The sequence below is a fragment of the Giraffa tippelskirchi genome, chromosome 2, assembly GCF_054371585.1.
Source record: "Giraffa tippelskirchi isolate mGirTip1 chromosome 2, T2T-mGirTip1v1.2.pri, whole genome shotgun sequence".
NCBI lineage: Eukaryota > Metazoa > Chordata > Mammalia > Artiodactyla > Giraffidae > Giraffa > Giraffa tippelskirchi.
In genome coordinates this window covers 114,015,759-114,042,543 of record NC_137276.1, presented here as the reverse complement: position 1 = coordinate 114,042,543, position 26,785 = coordinate 114,015,759, and the positions used below count along the sequence as shown (strand labels likewise).

The 26,785-nt window shown below is 47.2% G+C and overlaps 2 protein-coding genes across 7 annotated transcripts in view; one reads left to right on the top strand and one right to left on the bottom strand.

Moving 5' to 3' along the window:
• Positions 1–2,680, bottom strand: part of TAF5L (TATA-box binding protein associated factor 5 like) — a 35,158-nt gene extending 32,478 nt beyond the window's left edge. Inside the window, exons 1-2 of one of the 4 annotated variants that reach the window (XM_081570301.1) lie at positions 1,894–2,079; positions 1,351–1,431 (exon numbers count right to left, since the gene is read on the bottom strand). Coding sequence is in view for 1 of the 4 variants with exons in the window: in XM_081570298.1 (XP_081426424.1) it covers positions 1,546–1,698 (153 nt within the window). In the remaining 3 variants the exon portion in view is untranslated. Of the gene's footprint in view, positions 1–1,350; positions 1,432–1,545; positions 1,838–1,893; positions 2,080–2,417 lie in introns of those variants that run through there. The other 3 variants (XM_081570300.1, XM_081570299.1, XM_081570298.1) reach the window with 3 other exon arrangements.
• On the top strand, positions 1,835–26,785 carry URB2 (URB2 ribosome biogenesis homolog). Of its 3 annotated transcripts, XM_081570297.1 has the most exons (11): positions 2,688–2,708; positions 3,469–3,517; positions 4,186–4,324; positions 5,564–5,740; positions 7,841–11,159; positions 13,831–13,991; positions 16,011–16,121; positions 16,603–16,845; positions 20,192–20,279; positions 22,834–22,973; positions 26,341–26,785. In XM_081570297.1, exons 3-11 carry the CDS (start codon positions 4,199–4,201, stop codon positions 26,536–26,538), a joined length of 4,563 nt encoding a protein of 1,520 aa, XP_081426423.1. In that variant the 5' UTR covers positions 2,688–2,708; positions 3,469–3,517; positions 4,186–4,198; the 3' UTR covers positions 26,539–26,785. The 3 variants fall into 3 exon arrangements, with proteins under 3 accessions (XP_081426420.1, XP_081426421.1, XP_081426423.1); XM_081570294.1 differs by lacking the exons at positions 2,688–2,708; positions 3,469–3,517 and adding an exon at positions 1,835–2,500; XM_081570295.1 differs by lacking the exon at positions 3,469–3,517 and having other exon boundaries at positions 2,577–2,708.

Below are 26,785 nucleotides of genomic sequence, written 5' to 3'. Positions count from 1 at the left end.
TTACTCTGATCTGTCTTTGTTTACAAAACAGGTGGGTACCACCTGTCTAGCCTTAGGGGCTTTGGTCAAAGGCTCCTTCTTTAACTGAAGGAACCCCTCCCCTTTCCCTCTCCCCCAACTGGCACTCCTACCTGGTTTACCTAAGTCTCACTCATGCTTCACAACCCAGCCTGGCCATCTCTTCCTCAAGACTGATTCCCTCTGCCCACCAAACCCAGGAACAAACTTCTATCCTGGGAATCACCAAACTATTTGTTTCCTACACCACTAATACACTAATACCTAGCACTTACTGACCCATAGGGTAGGGAACATTATTCAGATGAGAAAGTTGAGGCTCAAAGAAGTCAGACAGGTGCCATAGGGTTCACAGTGCCAGGAGGGGAGCTTGGGTCACCTAGCTGCTTGGCCTGAGCTCTTACCCTTTACAGTGTCTTGCTGCTCCAAGGGTTCTCTTGGGGAACAGAACAGTGAAAACTTTCCAAACGCTTGTTGGAGGCATGATCAGAATAGTTACTATCTGAGAAGCTGCCTGTCACAGAGAGGTTGGAAGGGCTTCTAGCACTGTCCTGGGCAATGCTGTTTAACAGCACCCTTGGGGCTTCCTTCCAGCTGAATCATAAAACAAACAAACAAAAATCCTTTCTCCACAGATGTCCTTCATAGGTATTATGAAGGATGTCTGTTTGCAAAAGTAAAACGAAAAAACTGGTTGACTGCATAGTTAAAGGAGGCCTTTACCTAATTTCCCGGTGACAGAACCAAGTATAAACTTCACACATTTAGAGGCAGAAGCATCAAAATCACCCTCCAATACACTAATCTGATTTACTGTTGATGTCCAAAAACAAAAAAATGCTCAAGGTAAGCCCACTTTTTGGTTTTCCAGTTTAATACGGATTCTTAAGGCAGGAAATATTTATAATTCATAAAAATCAAAAGTTAGCATGCTTCACATTTAATACAAAAAATTTACGCCCACAAGGAACCTACAAAGTACTCTACCAAAAAGTAATTGTAATAGCCGGTAACTAGTATTAACAGAACATATCCTATTTGTCAGGCATTTTCATATATGTTATTTCTTTTTTGGGTATACTTTAAAAAGTTCACTTTCAAGGTATCAGTCTATACCCCAGAAGAAGAAACGAATTCTCGTAGAGATTACAGATAGTTACGTGGTTTCCAGAGAAGGCCGATGTGGTCACCAAGCTCATCCACTACAAGAAGCTTCCCTGAGTGTAAGGACATGGCCCGAACTCCTCTTCTGACTTCCACCCTCAAGCAGGGCTGGGACCCAGACCGAGGTCGGCCACCGTAGTCCCCTTCCCCCCCGCAAAGCTGGCTCACCTAGGAGCAGACAGCACCCGCGCGCCACCCCCGGCGCAGCCCGGGGTCCGGCAAGCCGGCTTCCAGCTCCGAGACCTCCACCTGCAAGGTCAGGGGTCAGAGCTCAGCCTGCCGCCGCGGGGGCCGGGCCAGGGCGCCCTCGCCGCAGTCTGCACGGCCGCACTTCCGCCGAGCCTGGGACACCGGCTCCCTCACCTTCGGCTCCCCGCCCACGCCTCGCCCAGGCGCTCCTCGGCCTCCCGGCTCCGCGGCGCACACCCGGCAGCCGGCTGTCAGGGGTGCGGCCGCCTCGAGGGCGCCCTTGCAGGTGGGCACCGCCGCGCTCGTCAGCGTCCTCCCCGCCACCATGTGCCAAGTTTCATCCCGACTTTGGGCCGGAGACACTTCTCTAGCTTAAACGCCCTAGAGAGCGGGCCCGCGCTCCGGGCCTCCGGGCGGGGCCGCCGCCCGCAGCCACGCAGCCCCGCCTGCCCGCCCCGCCCCCACTGCCTAGGCCGCGCCGCCACCCGTGCCCGCCGCCCGCCGCCCGCCGCCCGCACTCACTGAACATCCCAGGCGGCTCCCGCTTCCCCCGCCGCCGCTGACGCCGGGGTCACCCCGCGTCCGCCTCCGTCGCCTTCGCGGCAGGCTCGCTCTCCGCGGCCGGCTCAGCCGGACCCCCGAGCCCCGAGCCCCGGCGCCCCCGCGGCGGCTCTGGGCGGCCGCCCCATAACTGACTAACGCGGAGCCGCCGCGGGCTGGGCCGGGCCGCTCGGGCCTCGACGCGCAACTGTCTCCGCCAATGGGCGCGGCGCCTCGGCTCTCGGCTGGCTATGCCTGGCGCGCGCGCCGCCCCGCCCCCGCGCTCCTTCCGCCCCTCTCAGCGCCGCCCCGTCTAGCCTCGCGCGGCAGGCTTTGGGTGGAAGAAGCGAGGCCCTCACGTGGTAGCTCCGGAGTCGGTCCCGTTGTCGCTGTCAGTCCCCGCAAGGTCCCCATCCGGGACTGACCGCGGGGAGAGCTCCCGACTCGGGGACTGCCCTCCGACCAGTCCGCTGCCCCTCACGGCGGGGCCTGCGTGAGTTCCTCACCTGGGGTGGCCTGCAGCTGAGTCCCCTCCTGGCCGGCCTTCCGCCCAGATCGCGGCTCCTACCAGGTGACCACGTCCCTCCAGGTGAGCTCCCCACGGTCCTCCCCGCTACCTCGCTCCTTCGGCGGCCTCTCGCCTGGCTCCTGGCTGTTAGCTTCCTTGAGTTCCTCAGGGTTCTGGCGTGTGAACGCTCAAGAACGGACGCGGCTTTGCGGTCCTCGCGGGTTTGTGGTCCTCAACCCGGCTTTCCACGCCCTCTCGCAGAGATCGTTGCGGTCACCGGGAGCCCAAGGTTGGCAGGTCTAGGAGAGTTGTCTGGGGCGTCTTTGTAGCCAGTTCTTAAGACACTTTTTAAGTACTTTGTAGCTGTCGTGATGGTCTTGATGGCTGTCTAACATTGAATTTAACAGTTAAGTTAGTAACTGTTGGATGTATGTTGGATGTTTTGACACACGGGCAGACTGACATCTTTTGACTGTTCTGGTCTTTGTAACAGAAGAAGGGTACTTTCATTCCTTATTCCCTTGTAAAGATGCCTATTGAGAATTAGTTCTGAAGGTAGGTCTGTAGAATTTCGGATCCCTTAGATTTAAAACATCTAGTGATCCAGCTCTCATGAGAGCAAATTCTTTACGTTTGAGAGTATTTAAATTAGAATCGTGAGGCTGTTATTTTTTTCTCCGTATTTCATTGGTCCTGTTTTGTTGCTATTTGCAGTGCTGTGGTCTGTGGCTTCAGTCGCGTCCGACTCTTTGCGACTCTATGGACTGTAGCCCACCAGGTTCCTCTGTCCACCGGGTTCTCCAGGCAAGAACACTGAAGTGTGTTGCCATGCCCTCCTCCAGGAGATCTTCTGGACCCGGAGATGGACTTGCATCTCTGTGTCTTCTACATTGCAGGCATAATCTTTACCCACTGAGCCACCTGGGATCTCTTTATTTTAGTATTAAGTATCATGAAAAACTTTCTCCTTTGAGGAACTGACTTGTTTACTTTTATATAATGAAAATGATTTAACCTAATGTGTTTTCCGGTTTTACTATGACTTTTAGGAAACTCAAAGCTACATTTACCTCAGCTTTATAGGATTATAAGTGGTTGGTATGTTTGTATTCCTCCTTTATTCATAATTTTTTTGTATTGTATTTTTCCAGCATTAATTGTATAACTGTATTTTGTAGAGTCTTTAGAAGCAGCGCATTTTGGTAAATTAATGAAGTTACTGTTGCAGCTGAAATAACAGTCTCTCTATTGGGACTGGGTTTATACTTTATTTCTTTTGAACTTGGAGAAATATTACCATTTCCAAATACTGCTTATCTTTTTAAACGGTTTAATGGAGTGGATCCTAATACATAGTCTACAATATGTATGTATTAGAACGTTTTTGCAGAAACAATCTTTTCAATCTATGTGTGAAAATAAAGTAATTTGAGTAATTCACAAGTAATTGGAACACTTTGGGTTTTGTTTCAGTGAATTCCTGCACACTGATCTCTGAGGATGTGATGTTTGATCACAGCAGGAATGCTTGCACATGTGTGTGTAATCTATCTTCTGTCTGCTTTCATGTGAATGTCTTCTAGAAAACTCATGGACTCAAGCATCTTATATATTGACTTCTGCCCAATGGTGTTTTAATTCATTGAATAATTTTTTTTAAAGGAGTATGAGTTATGTAGACAATAAGGTACATAATGTTCATTTTTGGTGCCTATTAAATTTGACCTTTATATAATGTATTTTTTTTCCATTGCTTTAAATTGTAGTTAAAGTGCCGAAATGGCAGCTGTTTATTCTGGCATTTCTGTGAAACTTAAAAGCAAGACAACATCCTGGGAAGATAAACTAAAACTAGCTCACTTTGCTTGGATTTCCCACCAGTGTGTTCTTCCAAATAAAGAACAAGTAAGTTTAATGCGAAAGTTACATTTTTATGACCTAAACTGCTGCTGCTGCTGCTGCTAAGTTGCTTCAGTTGTGTCTGACTCTGTGGGACCCCATAGATGGCAGCCCACCAGGCTCCACCATCCCTGGGATTGTCCAGGCAAGAACACTGGAGTGGGTTGCCATTTCCTTCTCCAATACATGAAAGTGAAAAGTGAAAGTGAAGTTGCTCAGTCGTGTCTGACTTTTCTCGACCCCATGGACTGAAGCCTACCAGGTTCTCCGTCCATGGGATTTTCCAGGCAAGAGTACTGGGGTGGGTTGTCATTGCCTTCTCCCCAGCAGAACTAGTAGTTTCTAAATCTGGCTGTACATAAGAATTGTTTTGGCTGCCTAAGTGTCACCTGACAGCTTTGGCAGGCAATTTGATCAAGGTTTCCACTATCCTTCTTGGGAGAGTTTTTTCCTTTTAGTATTTGTACTATTCATGCTGTTATTGACAGTCCTGGTGTCTTGAGCTGAGGCCTCACCACCCTTCCTTGTGTTATGAATAAGGAATCATGTCACAATAATGAAAACTATTTATGTTCAGCCCTCCTTCTAATACAGCATTTGTGAATCATTCATGGAACAGTCTGTCTTCTGAATGCAGTAAGTAGGTTTAGAGATCTACAGGTAACTCAAGAAGCCAGGACACATTCTGGTCTCCTGACTCTGCATCTTTGCTTTTGTGTGTCATTCTTTTTGTGGCTATCCTGAGCAATTGTTGTGCTTTTAACTTTTAAAATTTGGAAGTGATTAGTTAGAAGAAACTGTTTCACTTGAAACTTTTTATTGGCCCCAGGTGAAAGCAAAATTAGTTTTTTTTCTTTTTTATTTAATTTAATTTATTTATTTGGCTGTGCTGGGTCTTAGTTGGGGCACACAGGATCTTTGTTGTGGTATTCAAGATCTTTTAGTTGTGGCATGTGGGATCCTGTTCCCTGACGAGGGATTGAACCCATGCCCCCTGCATTGGGAGCATGGAGTCTTAGCCACTGGACCACCAGGGAAGTCCCCAAAGTTAGTTTTTTTTAATTGATTGTTTAATAATACATATTTTAAGGTACCAAAGCATAATATTACCAAAGATAAGTTTAAAGAAAGTTCTTCCCCCTGGCAGTTGTATTTGGTTATTCATGAGATGTCCCTATAAATGTCCAGTATTTTTCTTGATAAAGAAATTCATTTATTTTTAAGTATATTTTTTTCCAAATTCAGGTATTGCTTGATTGGGCAAGGCAGTCATTGGTTGCATTTTATAAGAAAAAACTTGAACTGAAGGAAGACATTGTTGAAAGGCTTTGGATCTATGTAGATAACATTCTACATAGCAGAAAACTTCAGAACCTCCTCAGGAATGGAAAGACAGTTAACCTTCAGATTTCTCTCATCAAGGTAATTAACGGTTTCCTGTGTTATCTTGTATGTGTTACATGTATCTCTGTTGATTTCCTGTTAATGCCAGAAGCTTAATTGTCTTATGGTTAATTATATCAAGATGCAGAAAATATCAAGGTAGAAGGGGAGATGGCGTCCCAGGTGGTACTAGTGGTAAAGAATCCACCTGCCAATGCAGGAGATGCATGAGATGCAGGTTCGATCCTTGTGTCTAGAAGATCTCCTGGAGTAGGAAATGGCAACACGCTCCAGTATTCTTGCTGGAAAATTTCATGGATGGAGGAGCCTGGTGGGGTACAGTCTATGGGGTTGAAAAGAGTCGGACACAACTGAGCACACACACAGCACAACAGTAGAGGAGAAGAAAAAATAGTACGTTTAAAGTTATAATAATGATTGATATTTATTGAGTGCATATCAGATACTCTATACCAGGTGTCCCTAACCCCTGGAAGTTAGGAACCGGGCTGCACAGCAGGAGGTGAGCGTTGGGCAGGCCTCATCTGCCATGGCTCTCATTACTGACTGAACTAAGCACTTTATATTATTTAATATTTAATAAAAGATTAGAACTTTTTTATAAGCTGGTTGGAGAAGGCAATGGCAACCCACTCGAGTACTCTTGCCTGGAAAATCCCCATGGATGGAGGAGCCTGGTAGGGGATCCATGGGGTTGCTAAGGGTCAGACACAACTGAGTGGCTTCACTTTCACTTTTCACTTTTACGCATTGGAGAAGGAAATGGCAACCCACTCCAGTGTTCTTGCCTGGAGAATCCCAGGGACGGGGGAGCCTGGTGGGCTGCCGTCTATGGGGTTGCACAGAGTCGGACACGACTGAAGTGACTTAGCAGCATAAGCTGGTTAATTACCTTTTTAATTAGAAAAGGTATCCAGCAAATGATGCTACTTTATGACTTTCCCCCCACCTTTTTGTTGGACTGGAGGGAGATCAAAGGTCAAAATCTAGATGAGACTTTCCTCAAAGGTTTTTGACTCAGTGGGCAGGAGAAAAGCAGTAGAGGTTGGGAACAGAGGAATTAAATGGTTGCTGCCTGATGGTTCACAGGCTTTAGTGGTTCTTAGAAATTATGCTCTGAATTGCGTCACTTTAAAATAATAGGTCAGTGGTCACCAAACTGGATTATTCTGAATGGTCATTTGGGGATGTGAGAAGAAAATCTTACATCTTTATACGATTTTTAAAAAGTCCCTTTAATTTTTATGTATGCTGTATAATTGTATAAAATACTCGTACTATGGTGCATGTGTGTAATTTATAACCTTATCAGGTATAAAAGTGGAAAAAGTTGTATAATCAGAAATATTTGGAGATTACTGTAGTAGAGTGCTAGCATTTAAGCACAAAATATTTTTGGTTCAGCTTTTCCGGAGCCCGCAGTTATATGGATGGAGATAAACACACCTGTGTCATTGGGCTACTCATAACCTAGCACCTGGGATAAATTTGATTCTCAGATGCTGTGAGGCTGGAAGCAAGTCACGTAACCCATAAGTGAATTTTGGAATCTGCCTGGCCCTCATGATTTCTGGTTTTTGTGAATTTCAGAATTTTGGAAGCTATAAACTGGGTTTGCTATTATCATAAGTAGTAACTGGCAACGTTTGCTTTCTTCTTTTAAGAATGCCTTTTGCTTTGGCTTTTTTTAGATACAAACAGTATTACTGATTATAAAAATGTGTTTTGGACCACAGGATCATAACCAAAGGCCAGTGTCCTATCTACCTGTAGCATCTAAGTTGAATTATAGGCTTAGGTTCTAAGAAAACATGAAATCTTTGGACTTTAAGCCTTATAAAACTCTGCTATTTAGAAAGGGACAGCAGATATACAAAGGCTTGGAGCCCTTTTCTTAATTTATATTGGTAGGAGATGGATGTGTGTAGGAATTAAGGCAGGTCCTCTGCCTTCCTTTGATGTGCTAAGGAAAAGTCAAGTTCATTTAGATGTGCTTATCTGGGCATTTCTTTCTCATTATGATCAGGGCAAGGAGTGCGTTTGCTCATTGTGTTGTGTTTTTAGAGTGTCTGTAGGTTTAGGGTCAGTGACGAGTTTCCTTTCTTTCTTAATACTCAGATCATCAATGAAAGAATAGCCGAGTTCTCTCTTTCGGGATCCCAGAGGAACATCTGTGTTGTGCTGAGCTGCTGCCAGGGTATCCTCTCAACACCTGCCCTTGCTGTCATCTACACGGCCAGGCAGGAGCTGATAGTTGACCTGCTGAGCCAGCTCTGCTGGTTGGCCTGTAGGCAGCCAGGAGCCATAATACCCCAGTTGTTTGAAGTCATTCACCTGAGCCTCGGCCACTACCTCTCACTTCAGCAGCGGCAGGTCAACCCGAGACGCGCCTTTGGGGAGGTGACTGGGCACCTGCTCCAGCCCTGCCTGGTCTTGAGACACTTTCTCTCAGGGGGCATGTGGACTCAGGCTGGCCAGGGCCAGCTGCGGCCAGCGCTAGGCCGGGACATTAGGAATCAGATTGAGGCCGTGCTTCGAGGTGGAGCTTTTCAGCCTGAGCTGCTCCCTTCGTACAAAGAGGAGCTCTTGGAACAGCAGCAAGGCGACCCAAAGATGGGGGCCATGAAGAATCTCCTAGCTCCCCTGGGCACTATGATTGCCAGGCTGGTGGATGCCGGCTACTGTGACCCATCCCTTCAGGCTTCAGTTGTGGCCAACTCTGTGGCCTTGCTGTACAAACTCTTTGTAGAGTCTTACCTCAAGGAGGGGAACCAGCTGCTCTGCTTCAAGGTGCTCCCTCGACTTTTTGGCTGCTTAAGAATTTCCCACCTGGAGGAGCAGAGGCAAGCCCTGTCCGTGTCCGATTGGACCACAGAACTCCTGGTTGTGGAACAGCTTCTAAACTCAGTGGCCAGTAACACTATCTACAACATCGCTGCTGACCGAATCCGGCATGGTGAGGCTCAGTTCCACTTTTACCGTCGTCTGGCTGAGCTACTACTAAACCATCCACAGGCCCTCATGCCGGCCTGGTTCCGCTGCCTCAAGGTTTTACTCTCCCTGAATCATTTGGTCCTGGAGCCAGACCTGGATGACCTGTTGGCTTCAGCGTGGATCGATGCAGAAGTCACAGAGTTACGGACCCAGAAAGCCCAGGAGGCTCTGATCCACACGCTCTTCCAGACGTATGCCAAGCTCCGGCAGGTGCCCCGGCTGTTCGAGGAGGTGCTGGGGGTGCTCTGTCGCCCAGCAGCTGAGGTGCTGAGGCCACCAGTGCTGGCTGCCGGCCCCGCCGCGGTGCTCCAAGAGTGCCTCCTGGAGCTTCCCCTGAGCCAAGTCCTGGACATGTGGGCCCTTGTGCAGGAGAAGTTCCAGTCTCTGGTCTTGCCTGATTTGCGGGCTGATGAGGACATGGCCCTGAAGTCCCTGTCGCTGAGCTCGCTGCTGTACTGTGTCATGGTCCATGCACGGAGCCTGGATGATGGCTCACCTCTGCCCGTCGTCAGGCGCATGCGGCGTGCCATGGACGGAATGTTGCAGGGCCTCGTGAAGCCCCTGCTGGACCTCCTCCGCAAGCCCTGGCCCTCAACGCCTGAGCTCTGGCAGCAGAAGGTCGGTGACTCTGCACTTCTGCTCGCCCACACCTGGGCCCAGGTGGACACCATGCTGGGCTTGAGCTGCAGCACATACCGCTCTCAGCCCGGGTCCCTGACGGGCGCCACGCCAGAGCCCTCGGGCTTCCTTCCACTGCTCCCCGGCGTGGAGGCCAAGCATTGGGAGGAGATAGAGGAGTTCACGGTTCAGTCTGACTCCCTCGGTCGGTACTGCTTGGAGCAGCTCCACCTGCAGAGAATGAAGAACACCTTACTGCAAGCCAATTTCCAGTCTGAAGAAGCCCTCTGCTCTCTGAGGCATGATGCCGCCTACATCCTGGGCTCTGGGAGAGCGAGTGTGACCCGGGGAACGTCGGCCTCCTGGGACGGCCAAGTTGGGACAGTGAGTGCGCTCACCTACCCCATCGCCCACTGGCACTTGGTCATGTCCAATCTCATGATTTTAACATCGTATCTTGGTCCAGATGACCTACAATACCTGGCCAACATCCTGCTGAGAACTTTGCCAGTGAGCAAAGCCCAGGAAGGTTCAGCGGAGGAGGAACCAGATATCACACTCGAAAGGATCTCCCAGGCTGTCCTCCACAGCCCTCTCTTCCCCGAAATGCAGTCCCTCCACTCTGCATTCTTTCTGGGCTTGGCCACGCGCTGCGGCAGCATGCTGTGTGCCGCTGCCCAGGGGGACCCAGCTCTTCTCTGCCAGCAGCTGCCCTGGCTCTTTGAAGAGGATTACATGGTCATGGCTCACTGGGAAAGCAGATTTGCCAAAGTTGGATCTGAAGGTGTAGAGCCAAGAGGAGAAATTGCCCAAAACGTACTCTCGTTGCTCAGGGGTGACTCCCCCATTCAGCTGGAGGGGGAGCAGTTGGAGAGCATCCTGCAGCTTTTGGGGGTTCTTTCTGCTCTACAGCTGGACAACCTCCTGGTACCCTATCATGTGCATTGTTTTCTCCTGTTACTGTCTGTGGCCGTCACCACGCTGGGCAGCTCTTGCTCCTCCTCCCTGACCCTCAGGTTTTTGAGGATGTGCTACCAGCTTCTTGGTTGCCTGCAGAGAGGCAAGAGTGCCCAGGCTGTGCTCAGGGTCATGTATGTTAGCGATATCTTTGAGATCACACTGACCTCCTTGTTCAGAGCAAGTAGGAGGTTTCTTGTGAGTGTGGATGACCCCTCTTGGCTGGAATTCCTCCAGGTGGTGGGAACATTCTTAGAACAGCTCCTGCAGATGCTCATCCAGAGAAAGCTCAGCCTGGGGCTCAATTTTGGGAAAATCCTTGCCTTCCTCTCAGGGCACCAACTGCACAATGAAGTGACTTCAGGCAAATGGTCAGAAAATCAGACTCCTCTGGGCCAGCAGCTTTTGCTGGTGTCCTTAACCAAGGTGTGCCAAGTACTGGGGTCTTTAGTCAAGGAGCAGAAGCAGCAGGACGAGGCCCCAGAAGTGCTGCCCAAGCTGTTGAAGGAGGTGATGCTGCAAGCGGGGGCCCTGCTCCAGCACTGCATGGCCCCTGGGGCCCAGGGCCGCCTCCCGCCTGCTGTCATCTCGTCCGTGGGCTCGCTCTTGGAGGCCGATATGGCCCTGTGCTCCAGGCACAGTCGGACAGATGTTTACAAAGGGACAGACAAAGCGCTGTCCGCTTACAGCGCCCTCTACCAGACCGTCTATGCTCAGATCCTGTTAGAGTTGCCAGCCCTAGTGGGAGATCCCCCATCTTTCCAGGCAGCTGTGCAGTTTTTAACTCTGTTCTTTTTGGTCCCAGAACTACATCCTCAGGATTCTGTGTGTACCTCCGTGTTTCATTCTGTGAGAAAAGTCCTTGCAGGTGAGACATTTTCTCTTGAGCTACTTTCGTACTGTAGAGCTTTTGGTGAAAGGTCATTGAGTGATAGCCAGGTGAGTTTCTGCCCACCCCCTTTTTTGAAACAGGTGTGCATTTCAGAGGGTACTGCACCGGGAGCTGGTGGAAGCCCTCCCTCATGTTCATTTCCAGCGTCTCCCTTCTTTGTGCACGTGAGCAGTTACTCACAGTTCTTTCCCTGCTTTTTACACAAATAGCCTTCTAGATATACTGTTTCACACTTTAGTTCTTCAGTTATTTTGGAGGTTGTTCTGGTTTATAGTTTTGAATCACTCTTCTCTGATTGAGTCTTTCTGTCCTGGCCCCAGAAGTCAACGTAGATAGCTTCATCCTTATTTGTAGGCCCTCCAGTATGAGATCTTCAGCACCACCAGTGGATTTAAGAAAGATTAAACCTGCCAACTTTTTAAAATTGCAAGTGACTTAATTTATAGGGAACCCCATGAAATTCCTTGAGGGTGGATGTCATCCCCCAGGTCTCAGTGGCACTGGCCATTGTAGGGCCGTGGGTACTGATTGGACAGCAGCTCGGCCCATGAGGTCATTGCAGTGTTTTAGCTGGATGTCACCGTTGCAGGCCAGCTAATCAGGACCAAAAACCCAGCCAGTGTCTTCATGCAGAATTCACTCCCTGCTGTCCTCTAGGTCAGAGGTTAGCAGACCAGAGTGCATCCCCAACTTGATCTCATCAAGGTAGCACTGTTCCCAGTTGCTGTGGGCCTGTTTTCTTCTTATTTGCTTGTTATTGAGGTGGAGGCTAGTTAGGATCCTCTGAGGTGGGGCAGGGAGCCCGCCCCCTAGCCCAGCCCTCACAGTGAACACTGACCTCTCTATTTCCTGGTGGGGAGGCTGTGGTGGCGAGCTGGGGCTGTGGTTTGCTCACACACCCAGATGTTCTTGGCTTTGTAGGGAGAGAGGCCTCTTGGGCCACGGCCAGGGCGGAGGGCTGCTGCCTCCCTTCCTGATCTGCTCTGGGTGTGGACTGACTGGTGGGCCTTGGTCACGTGTTCTGTGTTCTGTTTCACTCTGTCAGGGACTCTCTTAGGGAATGGTGTCACGTTCTTAATGGATAAAATTCAGTCTTCTGTTAACTCATTCAACATATTCTGTTAGAGCATTTAAAACCAGTGTCCTAAGAAATAGCCCCTGATGGTCTAAAGCTCTGGCTCCCTTCCCCTTTGTTAAACAGAATGGAGTGTCCTCCTTTATCCCTGAGACCCCTGTGATTAGAGGCAGCCTCTGAGTCCTAACTATGTGTCCCTGGACTTGTGGTGCCTTTTACCCCAGAGACAGAGCTGGGTCGGGGGTTGAAGTCTCATACCCCACTGCACCCCCAAATCACAGGCCTGAGTATTGCCATGTTGCCTTGGGGGCAGGCCTCACACACCTGAGCTGCTAGACTCACCTCTAGAAGGGACCAGGGAGGTGAGAGGTATGGAGGAAAGGCTGAGGGAGGGTGGCCCGGGGCTTTGGGCTGGGAGAGGGAGGGTTAAGGTGACCACCTTGGTCCTTGGGGGTGATTCAAGTAGGTCTCAGCTCAGAAAAATGAGCATTTGTAAGAAATGCTGTCTGACAGAATTGACTACCTCGATTCAGTTATAAAAAACCATCACTTTTAAAAATGCTTCCTATATATATGTAACTGTGTCCTCCTCTGGATATGAATGAGGTGTTGGTTTTGACCTAATTTAGTAAACAGACATTCACACAAATTACCTGAGTCACAGGGTGAGGAAAGGCTTTGAAGTGACCAGCACAGTGGACTCTGGCAGGCAAGGCCTCTCGGGGGAGATGAGTGAGGGGAGGGCAGTGAGGTCATGGTGCTGACATTCAGCCGTCCAGTGTTTGACCAACTCTGGGAGTTGGTGCTGTCCCACCCATTTCACAGATGAGAGAGTTGAGGCTCAGGGAGGTTGCACCTCCAGGATCCTGCAGCTCTGGGACACTTGGACCTGGATGTTCTCTCTCAGAGCTTTGGGCCTGTCCACCCACCCCCAGTGCTGCCTGTAGGAAACAAAGATTGGGGCACAGGAGGGACTTGCTCAGGGTGGGCTCATCTGCTGGCTGGAACAGTTGTGCTGGGATCGGATCGTAAAGGTCCAAGAGCTCGCTAACTGTGGGCTCTATGATGAAACCTGTGGACTGGACCCTGGGTTTACTTCATAAGACTGTCCTGCATTAAATAGGATCACCTGGGTGACTGCAGCAGGCAGTCTCCATGAGCTTGGGGTTCTTTCCATCCCTTCAACCTCCCCATCTATGTAAAAGTACCACCCCACCCCTGAGCCCCTACTGATTTTATAAAAGAATATAAGAAAAGTAGAAAAAAGTATAAAGCAATTGTCAGTCACCTGTCTCCCACGGTCCAGAGATAAGCCCTGCTAAACATCATCATCATCATCCTCTCGGACTCCCTACACTGGGTGCACAGGTGCTGTGGGCAGGGCACAGGGGCTGGGTGTGAGAGGGTGGTGTCAGGCTGTGAGTGTGCCCTGCTTTTTCACTTGTACCATGACTCTCTCCATGTCTCCGAGATGCTGGCCTTTAGTGACTGCACACCATTTCACCTTATTGAAATGGTTTATTTAACCTGCCCCATGTCTGTCATATCTTAGCAGTCTTGTTTCCCTCACAGATCCTGCGATTCCAGTTCAGATAGTTGAGGAGATTGAGCCTCACTTGGGAGCCTTGGTCACCCAAATGTTAGAGGCTGGGACGACAGAGGACTTCCGCAGGTGGCTGCAGTGTATCCTCCAGGGACTGGACATCAGTAACCTGTGGAAAGCAGATCTGCAGGTGGGTTGCTCCTTTGGCTTCAATGGGAAAAGTTAAAAATGCCTGTGTCAGTGCTGAAACAAAACAAATGTGCGGTATCAATCTGACAGAGACTATAGGCACCGAGGGAGTTTGGGAGGGAGCTGTGGACTCGGGAGCCCAGGTCCTCAATGCACAGAGGCCATATTTTCCAAAGGGGAACTCTTTCAAATTACAACTGTGTTCTTATCATATGGAGTACTATTGGGCTTTCCAGGTAGTGCTAGTGGTAAAGAACCTGCCTGCCAGTGGAGGAGACGATGTAAGAGATGTGGGTTTGATCCCTGGGTTGGGAAAATCCCCTGAAGAAGGAAATGGCAACCCACTCCAGTATTCTTGCCTGGAGAATCCCATGGACAGAGGAGTCTGGCAAGCTACAGTTCACAGGGTTGCATAGAGTCAGACACAACTAAAGAGACTTAGCAAGTGTAGCATGCACACACTCATAATATTGACACATAAGAAGTTAAGTTCTGCTCTCCATTGTTTGAGATCACTCACATCATACTTTTGAAAATGTTACTTGGTTTGATCACATAGCCGGCTCCCATTTGAGAATTGCTCAGGGTAGCAAGCTGCCCTTGGGCCCTCTGCCCCCAGCCTACTCAGTCATTGCTGATGAAGCCTTGACTTCACACTAGGTCTGTGTGTCTGGGGAGCCTCTGTGCAGAGCCAAAGTGCTCGAGTTTGGCCCCCTAACCAGCCTGCGCACCAGATCGGCTGGAGGCTGTTGCTTGCACAGGAGGAGGAAAGCTAGGGGCTCACTGGGTCCCAGGCTTTCTCTGCTTCATGAGGGCTTTCTTGACTCCTGGTTAGAATTGGCGCCCAGAGCTGGCTTTTAATGTGAGTGGGAGGAGAGCTGGTGGGGGGCAGATTGGGGGCGACAGGGGAAGCTTGCTTCTCCTGCATGTGAGCCCCACCCCCCACAGCACATGCTTGCCTTTCTGGGAGTTCTCACTGTGTGTCTGCAGCACCGAAGGCCTAGCTTTAAGAAGGCCTCTGGGCTTCCCTTCAGCAAACCAGCAAATACAACCCATGAACTGACAGTTCAGTGGTTAAGACCCCATGCTTCACTACAGGGAGCTCAGGTTTGATCCCTGGTCAAGAAACAGATCTTGCATGCAGTATTTATTTATTAAAGAGAAAGAAAGATACCTATCAGCTACTCAGAGGAACGTCGTGGAGGTGAGACTGAGCCGAGTTCAGAGATAAAGTGGATTTGAATGGAACTGGGGGTGTTGCTGTGGAAACAGGAAGAGGTAGAATGGGTGAGTGAGTGGGGAGATGGATGGCAGGGGGTGGGCAGTGAGCAGACCCTTGATGGGGAGACAGCCTGCAAGGAGGTGGAGAGGGGAGTGGATTTCAGCAGAGAGAGTGGGGATGTCTGGTCAGAAGGAGCAAGAGCAAAGCGCAGAAGCTAGGATTTCATGGTGGTGGAGGCTACAACATTAGGAGAGGAGGAAGGGCCTCCATGAGGCTCGAGTTCATGGTGTGAGACACCCACATGCGTCATAGTTACTTTCCTTCCCTTCTCATGGTTTAAAACCATCACCTGTCATCATGGCACCTGGTCTAATTGTCACACTTTGTCCATGTTTCCTTCTGGCCCTGCTTTTTATCCCTAAGCACAGATGGATCTCATGGGTAAGGTACAGTGGCCTCCTCTTTTGACACCACCTTGATGAACTGGGTGTCTGATTAAGATCTCTGCAGCCTCTTCTGTTTCACTGTCCTGGCATGTTTATCTGTTTGGTTTAGTGAGATACTACAGAGAAGGCTCTTCCTTTGCCACAATTCTGCCCATCTAGTTCATTTATTCCCTCAGGTGGTGTAATGGGCGTCACTCTCAGGACTTGACCCGAGCTAAGTCTCCTTCCCACCCCAGCATAGGACTATAATGGGCTCTGCTTTGTCACAGCACTGTGACTGGCCTGCTTCCTGAGATGAGCCTCCTTCCAGAGCTAGCTCCTTCCACTGCTAGTGTTCTCCCTTGTCCCCTAGGCTGTGTTGTCAGCTGCGACATTGGTTAAGTTACTCCTGAACTGTCCATGCAGTGAAGAGAAGGCCAGTTTATTCTGGCGCGTGTGCCCGCAGATGGTCACGGCTCTGACAGTAAGTACCTCTGGGTTGTGCATACCCCTGTCCCTGCCTTTCAGTTGCTTCTTCTGCTTCTGTCATGCTCTGGTTTTATTATGCAGAGCGTGTTTCTGGGGCTGCGTCCTGAAGTCAGCTGTAAGCACTGTGCTTACAGCTTGTGCTTATGTCATTATCAGCTCTGAGTCTAACTTGTGCTACGTGAGCATTGCCCTGGATTAGCACATTCTCAGGGCATAGGGTCTAAGCCTTCTCTCTGATCTTTTGTTTTGTTGCTTTGTTGTTTTACTGGGAATCTGCATTAGTGGGCAAAGCCCATTTGTCTTAGGTGTGGGTAGGGGGAGCATCAGGAGGAAGGGGGTCGGGGCTGTGGAGGGGGATCAGGGTGGGACCTGGTCAGTGCTGGAGTCTGGCCTTTCTTACCTCTGTCACTTCGGGCTTGGGGCTATTTCCTTGGAGAATTGTCTTCATTTTCTGTCCCTTGTTCCTTGCCCTGTAGCTGCAGGCCCGAGAGGCTTGTCAGGAGCAGCCCTCGGCCCTGGCTCTGGTGGGACCTGTTTTGGACATCCTGGCCGTGCTGCTGAGGCAGGGAGAAGGGACCATCAGCAACCCGCACCACGTCAGCCTGGCCTTCAGCGTCCTACTGACCGTGCCCTTGGACCACCTGAAGCCCCTTGAGTATGAGTGTATCTTCTCGAAGGCACACAACGTGCTCTTTTCAATCCTGCAGTGTCACCCGAAGGTGAGGAGGGCAGGGTGCAGGTGGGCAGGGAAATGCAACCTTCAGAAGAACAGCAGCAGGAGGAGCATAAGGATTTGCAAGACAAACTTTTTGGTTCCAGTGGTTTCTAAGGCTCAAGTGGTTTCTCATGCACACAAGTGCGTGACCTTCACATCAGGCTGTGTTGAATCTGACACTTGAAACATATCTGTGTAGTAGGTCTTTCTGGAAGCCCATTAGAAATTATTCTGTTTTTGAAGTTGTTGTTTAGTCACTAAGATGTGTCTGACTCTTTGAGACCCCTTGGACTGTGGCCCACCAGGCTTTTCTGTCCATGAGATTTCCCAGACAAGAATACTAGAGTAGATTGCCATTTCCTTCTCCAGGGGATCTTCCCAACCCAGGGATTGAACCTGCATCTCCTGCATTGCAGGCAGATTCTTAACTGGTGAGACACGGGGATCATATATTTAAATGTCACTCATTGGCTTAGATCTCATCTCGGGTTTACAGTTCAGTTGGATATAGTGAGTGAGGCATCCTGAGTTCCAGTTTTATAGTATGCCGCTTTTTAAATAAAATGAGACTAGGAACAAATGCTTCATAGAAAAGATTTCAGTTCAGCTAACATTTACTGAACATGTACTGTGTGTCTCGTTTCACCCCTACAGCAACTCTGTAGTCAGCGACAATTCCATTTCATTGGTAGAGAAACTGATGCTCACAGGTGCTGAATGATTTGATCAGTGTCACCCCGCTGAGTCTGAATTTTAGCTAGAAGACTAGATTTCCTTGACCAACGTTCATTTTGCTGTGCCACTGCTCTACGTGATGCATGGGAACTTCTAAATAGGACAGATACACATATACATAGGCACATTCAAATATTTTTAAATGTTTTAATGCTCTAAGTTTGGAGACCTGTCAATAGTGTAGTTTTTGAAAAATTTATTTTCTGGTAAACTAAGCACTCCATCCAATGTCCTCCCCACTTAACAATCGCCTTTGGCCCTGCCCATCTTGTCAGCATCTTTGTTTGTTAGATCCCTGCTGATTCTTAGATTACTGTGTGACTGTAAACTGCAGATCTTGCAAAAGCTGTGGGATTTCATGCAGTTTTTGAAAGTAACATTGGAAAGCTGTGTGCATCTCCTGCAAAACCAATGATGAATAACCATTGAGCAGAATTAGACCGTTTAATGATAGGAGAGAATTGACAAGGATAACAACATGGTATTGCAATAAAGAAGGCTGGGACCTGTGACAGCCTGTGGGGAACATTGAGGGGAGCAGGGCCCATGCGTTGGGTTATGTGCATAGTAGGTGATACAAAGGGTTGATGCAAACCCCAGGGTAGAATCTGCTCGGGTAAATCTGAAGGGAACAACACAAAGTGAGCCCAGCCAGGGTACCCAGCAGTACAGCAGCTGGTGCCATTCTGAGCTTTTGATATCTTTTACCTTATTTAACCTTCATGACAACCGGTTATTATCCTCATTTTGCAAATGAAGAAATAGGCACAGAAAGATTCAGTGTTCTGTCTAGGACTGCATGTTAAGCAGGGTGTGAACTCAGATGATCTGACCTTGGATTTGTGTAGTTTTCATCACTGTGATGTTTAGGATGAAGCAAGGGCCTCAGGAAACACGGTGACACACTGATATACTTGGCAAAATGACCTCTTTCTGAACATGTTGCTGAAGTTGATGATTTGACATAAAGAATGATATATTATGCTCTCCAGACCTTGCTTGAATAAACTGTACCAAAGGAAAGAGTCCTAGCACTTGACTCACTCCTTGCTCACCCTAAGCCTTAGAGCAGTGCTGCCCAATAGGACTTCTCCTGGGCTGGGGCTGTTTGTACCTGCGTCTCCCACAGGAACCGTTGGCCATGTCTTGAGCATGTGAAATGTGGGCTAGAAATTGTATGACTAGAAATTGAATTTTAACTTAATTTAAATTTTAGTAACCATGTGTGGCTGTGGCTGCTTTATTTGACAGTGTCCTTCTTTGATTATGATCTCAGGATCAGTTCAGTTCAGTTGCTCAGTTGTGTCTGACTCTTTGTGACCTCATGGACTGCAGCACACCAGGCTTCCCTGTCCATCACCAACTCCCAGAGCTTACTCAAACTCATGTCCATTGAATCAGTGATGCCATCCAACCATCTCATCCTCTGTTGTCCCCTTCTCCTCCTGCCCTCAATCTTTCCCAGCATCAGGGTCTTTTCCAATGAGTCAATTTTTCACATCAGGTGGCCAAAGAATTGGAGTTTCAGCTTCCTCATCAGTCCTTCCAATGAATATTCAGGACTGATTTCCTTTAGGATGGACTGGTTGGATCTTCTTGCAGTCCAAGGGACTCTCAAGAGTCTTCTTGAACACCACAGTTCAAAAGCATCGGTTCTTCGGCACTCAGCTTTCTTTATAATCCAACTCTCACATTCATACATGACTACTGGAAAAACCATAGCTTTGACTAGACAGACGTTTGTCAGCAAAGTAATGTTGCTGCTTTTTAATATGCTCTCTAGGTTGGTCATAGCTTTTCTTCCAAGGAGTAAGCATCTTTTAATTTCATGGCTGCAGTCACCATCTGCAGTGATTTGGGAGCCCCCCAAAATAAAGTCTGTCACTGTTTCCATTGTTTCCCCATCTATTTGCCATGAAGTAATGGGACCGAATGCCATGATCTTTGTTTTCTGAATGTTGAGTTTTAAGCCAGCTTTTTCACACTCCTCTTTTCACTTTCATCAAGAGGCTCTCTAGTTCTTCGCTTTCTGCAATAAGGGTGGTGTCACCTGCGTATCTGAGGTTATTGATATTTCTCCTGGCAATCTTGAGATCTCAGAACGGTTGAGTATAAAAGAATCCTGTTTATAACTTAGATATCATTTTTCAAGATAAAGTCCCACCCAGACCTTTTCATTGCTAAAAAATGAGAAATTTTGTTTCTCATTTTAAATGGGTTTGCTTTATGAAATCTTTTTCTCTAGTGGCTATTATACTTGAATACATTGGCTACTGTACTTTTTGTTATTTATTTCTACCCATATCAAGAATGCACCAGAAACAACTTAGAGTAAAGGACAGATTCAGCAAATTCTAAACCAGGATGGCTTCATTAGATTCCTAAAGTTATGCAGTGTGGGAGCCCTACTCCAACCATGAAAACAGGATGTAAAGCAGTTAAGTAAGTAGAGTGAGCATTTCCCTAGAAAGTCCTGGCTAGAAGGAGTTGCCGTAACTGTTTTGAGTATCCTGATAGGTAAAGTTAAGAAAGAAATAAATACAATTTCCTTTGAAGTAGAACTTGAAATAAACAGTTGCCTACATATTTTTATATTCTTTTGCCTCTTATTGCAGGTAATGCTGAAAACCATCCCTTCTTTCCTGAACTGTTTTCATAGATTGGTGTGTTCAGTTATACATGAAGGACGGCAGAAAGACAAAGGTAATTCAGAGAAACGGTATTATGTACAATTTCAAATGTGTTTATTTTACAGGTGTCTCTGGTCACACATGTTACCGAAGGTAAAAAACCACCCAACTTAAACAACCCAGTGAAGTTTAAATAAGATATATATTCAGATCATTAAAGGAATACTCAGAACAGTTTTTTAAAATGTCACATTAAAAAAAAAAAACTGTCACAGTTTTTACCGTATCTACCGCAGTGAATGCATTTGACTTCCCCTAATTGAAATAGTTATTTTCTGGAGGCAAAAAAGTGTGTGGATTCAAGAACTATTTCTGGAGCTCGTAGGTCACTGGGGAGATTAAAGGGGAGCAGGCAGTGATCGAGCCAACTCATCACTCATCTTATAAAAGGGTGGAGTCTCTGCAGCTCACCATTCCTGCTGTATCTCAGCAAGGTTGTGTTTGTTTAACAGTGAAGCAAACTGCCATATGGCAGTTGCATAAATTATGTGTACAGCTGGTTTTCCAGCCTTGAAGTTGGTTGATTCTTGCTAAACTTCTAATTAGTAGGAGATTCTCATTATTTAGAAATTTGCATATAAAGTGAGGTTCTCTATACTGTGCTGTTTCAAATTTGTGTAGCATGAACATACTGTGTGATGTGCCTGGCACAAAGGTGGGTGTGCTGGGTGCTTGGGACTACAAAGGAGGGCCTGAGAGCTCAGCTTGGAGGGCATCAGGGGGGAAACCCCAAGGCAGTAGTTCTGGACTAGAAATATATGGGTGGTAATCACCCAAGTAGATGGTGGTAATCCCCACTTGTGAATCAGGTTAATGGGTTTAGACTTGGAGATTTAAGCTACTTAACCAATTACCTTTTGCAGAAAGAGAAAAGGTAGAGTTAATACTGACTGTAATTCCCAAATTATTCTGCCTAATTTTGGGGTCAGCTAGTAGCACAGTTAGGTATTTCGCATTCTCATGTGACTTTGTGAATCTGTCTGGCAACAGAATTTGGAAACAGGTTCCTGCCCCTGTGCTGGCCGTGGGCGTGACCCCAGGCCACTGAGATCACTTCTGAACTCATGAGCAAGAGCCTGGTTCTGGCTATGCCATCCACTGCGGCAGAAGACCTGGTCCTGGCCTGGCAGTCAGGGTGGATTGGGTGTGTGCAGCATGTGGTCATCAGCATGCCCTTAAATTTGATCTTGGGCTCTGAGTTCTGCCTTGATTGTTGCTGTTATGGCCCAGTCACCTCCCGTCAGGCCAGACTGGGCTCTCTGATGTGTTCATGGCTTAATTGCAGAGGATCTTAGCTGGTTATTTATTTATTTATTTTTGTGGGTGGTTATACTCTTTAATGACCACATGTTGAACTTGGACTGAAATAACAGGTGCCAGGAATTCCTGTGTGAACTGCATGTGTCTTCAGAGTTTCAAGAGAGAAGATGTGGTATAGATTAGAAACTAAAGAGACTCGCTCATAAGTATTACTTATTGAAATGTTCAGTGGAGTGATGTTAACAGTTTATGTACTTTCATAAAATAGCATTCTCCTATAAAAACTGCATATGTGTAAGATATTTGTATGTATATTCAATGTCTAAAAAAAGCATTGTGCATTCCAAAAATCAAGCTCATTGTTGCATAATATATGTGTGAGAAACTGCATCCATTTGAAGTATACTTCAGTGAGTTTTGATGGATAAATTCATGCAGGAAAGCACCACGACAGTTAAAACAGCATTTGTTTCATCCCCAGAAGAGCCCTCTTGGGGTCCAGCCCCAGCCCCTGGCAGCAACGAATGTGCTTTTTGTCCTTGCAGGCTTGTTTGCATTTTCTAGAATTTAATAAAAACAGTGTATTACTATGCTGAGGGAAAACCAGGGAGGTTGCTCTACTGTGCCAGGGTGCCTGGCCCACCCTACTGTGACAGACGTTGGGGGGGCATGTGTATCCTGGGTTGTGGTACATTTCAGACTGTTAGAATTCCAAGGAGGAGTTTGTTAAGGCCTGGGAGATCTTGGCACTCTAGGGTGGGAAGAACTAGGAGTCTGAAATAAATCTGGGAAACTGGGTAGATCTAGTAATGTTAGTTGAGTCATATATATATATATATATATATGTATATATATCCGACTATGAAAGAAAAATCCTAGACAACTTTTGAAACTTAACGAGGCAAAGACACAATTAGGCCATCTTATCTTTAGAATCATTTAATATCAAAAGCCTTTTTTTAAGATAGTTTTTTTTCTTCCCATTTAAATTTTTCTTTTAGATATCCATCTCCTTTTTAAATACAATAGCAATCCTAGATTGATCCTAAAATCTTGGTTATTCTAGTTCATCTCTTAAATAAACAATCATGGACTCTTGAGTATTCTAAGTGTTCTTCTCTTTGTAATATAGATAAATATTTGGATGCATTGTCTCCCCCTAATTCTGTCTTCAAATTTATTAAAGAGTCTAGAAAAAAAAAAACAGAAGGTTTGAATAATTTGGGCTATGTTGAAAGTGTAAAATTAGAAGAGTTAAAATGCACGGTTTCTGAATTAATCGGTTTGGAAATACTTTGCTTCCATAGGAAGTGCAGAGGACCTGCCAGTGGTGCTGGAGTGTGCCCGCCTAGTGGAAAGGATGTACAGCCACATGACAGCGCGGGCCGAGGAGTTCCGGGTGTTTTCTCCCTTTATGGTGGCCCAGTATGTGATGGAGGCACAGAAGGTAAGCTGAGCCGCCTGCCTCCCCAGGCACTTCTGTTCACAGCCCACGATCTCAGGCTCCTCTGGCAGTGTGACCCGTGGGGCCTGGTGGTCCTCCCTGGTGGCAGCTGTCCTGCGAGTGCAGCAGCCCTGCAGGGTCACTGAGAGGGCCATACAGAGATGCAGAGGCTGGTAGCGCGGGGACTGTGGGCTCCTGCAGCCACCGTTAAGTCTTTTCTTGCTTTAGCACAAACCCTAGGCCTAGTTTACTTGGTCTCTTGGGTCATGAGGGAGATGAAATATTACCCAAGTCCTAGAGCAGGAGACAGAAAGAGGGGTCCTAGGGTCCCTCAGCAGCAGGGGGCTCAAGGGTTTGTTGTGCATGTGACTCAGCTGCTCTCACTCAAATAGGTGACCTGGGGAAGATCCTGGTAGACTTGTTCAGTCAGATTAAAGGCTGTAGTCCCAGTTCATCTGACTTTAGGCTTCTGGATAATTCATTCATTCTTCAACAGTAATCTCACTTTGGAGTGTCAGTGTGCTATTTTTGTAATTCCACAAGACCCCCTGTGACCTATGTAGTAAGTTCATTATAAGACTTCATGTCTGATTTGTTTAAATGGAAAGTCAGAGGCTTAAAGTACAGTGTGTTCAGGGGTATATCTCTCTACTTGTGTAGTATATCTTGCTCTCGATAGAATATCCTGTCGTAAATCTTGTAAGAACGGTGGTGAGCCTCTGGTAAAGTGTTACATTAGAGGAGTCAGCATTTCCTCAAAGGAGGGTCATCTGAATGGGATTCCTCAGAAAGCCTGGCATGGTCTTGGCTTCTGTCCTGACCCTGTTTCAGGGCATTTCCTCAGCCCCGACCCTGCTCCCTCAGTCAGTGGAGATGCCCATCATGTGGGCAGGTGGTAGGGTGGGTGGGAGGCAGGTGTGTGGGAGCCAGAGCCGCATGCAAGAGCCCCTTGAAGTCATCCTTTGAATGAGATGTGGGCTTGGAGTTTGGTTTCCTTGCAATTATTTAGCATTTTTATAGACTCTTGATATTTCCCAAGCAGTCATTAATGTGTGCGCTTTTGTTGGAACACAAGGTGAAGAACAGGATGACACACCACAGTATCACTTACCTAAGGACAAGAGGGGAGTCTGTAATTTGAAGTGTGAAGTCACTGATTATCATCCTGAGATTTACTGTATGAAAAGTCTTTCGCATCCCAGCCTCATTATACATGTCTAATTTATGCTTATCAGTTATTTTTTGATTTTTAATCTTGAAGGCCAAAGGCTTGGGGAATTATCTCAGGCTGTTGTGTCCCAGAATCCATTGGCAGGACAGTCTATGTTTTACCTTTTATTTGTTTTTAAAATTGGTAATGAAGGAAGTATTCCATGTGTATTAGCAACTTCTACTGAGAGAACCGTAAATCTGTCGAGACCAGGAAGATGTGTTGAGTTTTAATTACAGGCTGGATGGCAGGGGTAGCTTGCCTTCCCCTCAAGTTTGTTAGCTCGCTTTCCCCTCGCTTTGGAGGCAGGTGCCATGGGGGAAGGTGTATCAGTGATCAGGGCTGATGACAGTGAGACAGTCTCGGTCAGGGAGAGGCAGCCACTGCTAAAGACCTTGTTCCTTCCATGCAGTGTTGTGTTACCCTGGGTATGTGTCAGGGAAATTATGGTCACTTTTATCTTCTCTTTTACCCATGGATCAGATTTACAATTTTCCCTCTTTATTGATAGCTTTGGGTAAATAGTTTGCACTACTCACCTGGCCTAGGGTCCTTTTAAAAGTTACCTAGAAGTGTTTACATTCATTGGCTAGTGTTGTAAAAACTGACTTTCCCCGCCTTGTTTTCTAAATAAGTTGTCTAATGTAAAGACGTATAGTGCCTGTGCTGTCCTGATCCTACTGCCTTCCTGTTCCCCCACCCCACCCCACCCCATCCCGTGCTCTGGGCTTTGCCTTCACCAGGAGATGCCAGGTAAAAGGATTGCGATATCTGAACTCCAACACTCAGTTCAGATATCTGTTCTGCCCCTGGGGAAATTACTGTGCCTCTACTTGCCTTTGGAAGGGGGATTATTTGTTTAGTGAGTGATGATTTAGTGAATGAGTGAGCAAGTTCTTACCCCAGCTGGTGAGGTTAAGGACTTCTGTTTTTAGTTTGTCTGTTTCATTTTTTCTTTCCTTCCCTAATACCTTAGTATGGAATCACAGACCAGTCATTCCTCCTGCTGTCCTTGAATGTTCTTATCATCTATAAAATAGTAAAATTTAATTAAGGTGATCATCTGTCAAATGCTTTTTGAGCTATCATGTGAAAATAACCATAACTGTGAAGAATAGCATCATTAGCAGTAGAAACAAATTGCCTCTTTAGGACTATGCCTTCCCAGAGGTTACCTTGGTGAATCATACTTCTTCTAGTAAATAAACTGTATCCTCACTAGAAGCTGCATGTTTGCAGAGAGGCATGGACTGCTAGGTCATCAGGACACTAATAAAGAACCGGCCACACCCCAGGCTTGTTGGCCCGAACCTTCTTGCTGCTTCTGGTTGCACCTGCTGCGGTGTGCAGACTCTGTGCAGCCCAGGTCCAGCTGAAGCCCGGGAGGCCCCGGCAGGGTGAGCAGTGCCTGCTGTCTTGGCGTTTTTGTCCAGATACCAGTCTGAATCTCTGATCTGAAAGTTTGTGCCAGTAGCAGATGTAGTCACACCAGAGCTGGACTGCCCACTTCTCCTGCTGTGGCCCAGATTTTGGTTAACCCAGATTCTTTGGAAGGATTGCCTTGTTGGACACAGGGACCGATTAAATTATTCTGGGGCATTTAGGCATTTCGGGTCCATTGTGTTATTGTTGAAAGAACTAAAAATACCTATTAAATGGTAATTAGAAATCACATCTGACATTGGGTCCTGTGACGAGATCTATCAGGGATCTGCTTGGAGAATGCTGCCCACCTGCCCTGCTCTGGGGAAAGTGGTGACTTTGCTGCCCTCATCCCACAGGTAGGATAGCTTCCAGTAAGATTGGCCACATGGAAGAATGTGACCCATAAGGTGACTCTTACTATACGATTTTTACATCTAAAGCTTCCAGTTTTTAAATACCCTTGGTAAGCACAGAAACATCATTTACTGAATAGCAGTGCTACCTCTGATTTCATGATGTTTTAGTCCAGGTTTTTGTTGGCTTGAGTTGACCTCTATTTCCTCCAAATATAAACTTTTAAGATATGAATATTCAATTAAGTTACATGCAAAATGACATTTTAAAAGGAGCAGCTTTTCTCAAATTGGCGGCCAAAGTTGGACTCCCTTATCAGGTATTCTAGGGCCTGGCATCTGCCTGTTCACTCTCACAGACAAGTGTATCCCCTCATCCCAGGTCACTTTGTATCCGGCGGTGAAAGTCCTCCTGCAAGAGGGTATCTACCTCATCCTGGACCTGTGCATTGAGTCCGACATCCAGTTCCTGCGGGCCTCACTGCAACTGGGGGTGAGAGACGTCTTCAAGGAGCTGCACAGTGACTATGTGAAGTACCATAAGGCCAAGCACGAGGGAGAGAAAAGATATGCTGTCTAAGCTGCACTAGGACATGCCACCGTGGCCCCAGGCCTGGGAGAGCTAGAGGATGTAGGACTTCAGATGCTTGAATTCACAGCATTGAAATATGTGCAAAATCCTTTGGGGTTTATATAATATGTATTGCCTTTTACAGTTATTTTTTCACACCAAATATTTTTTAACGTATTTTTTTAAATGCAGTAAACATTACAATAGCATCCTGAAAATAGGTCCTGATAAATTGAATAGAAATTGCCAGATCTCC

Coding starts and splice junctions, on each gene's coding strand:
- URB2 (XM_081570294.1), top strand. CDS start 4,199: ATGGCAGCTGTTTATTCTGGCATTTCTGTGAAACTTAAAAGCAAGACA. Junction 16,122..16,602: donor AGATGGTCACGGCTCTGACA/GTAAGTACCTCT, acceptor CTTGCCCTGTAG/CTGCAGGCCCGAGAGGCTTG. Junction 16,846..20,191: donor TCCTGCAGTGTCACCCGAAG/GTGAGGAGGGCA, acceptor CTCTTATTGCAG/GTAATGCTGAAAACCATCCC.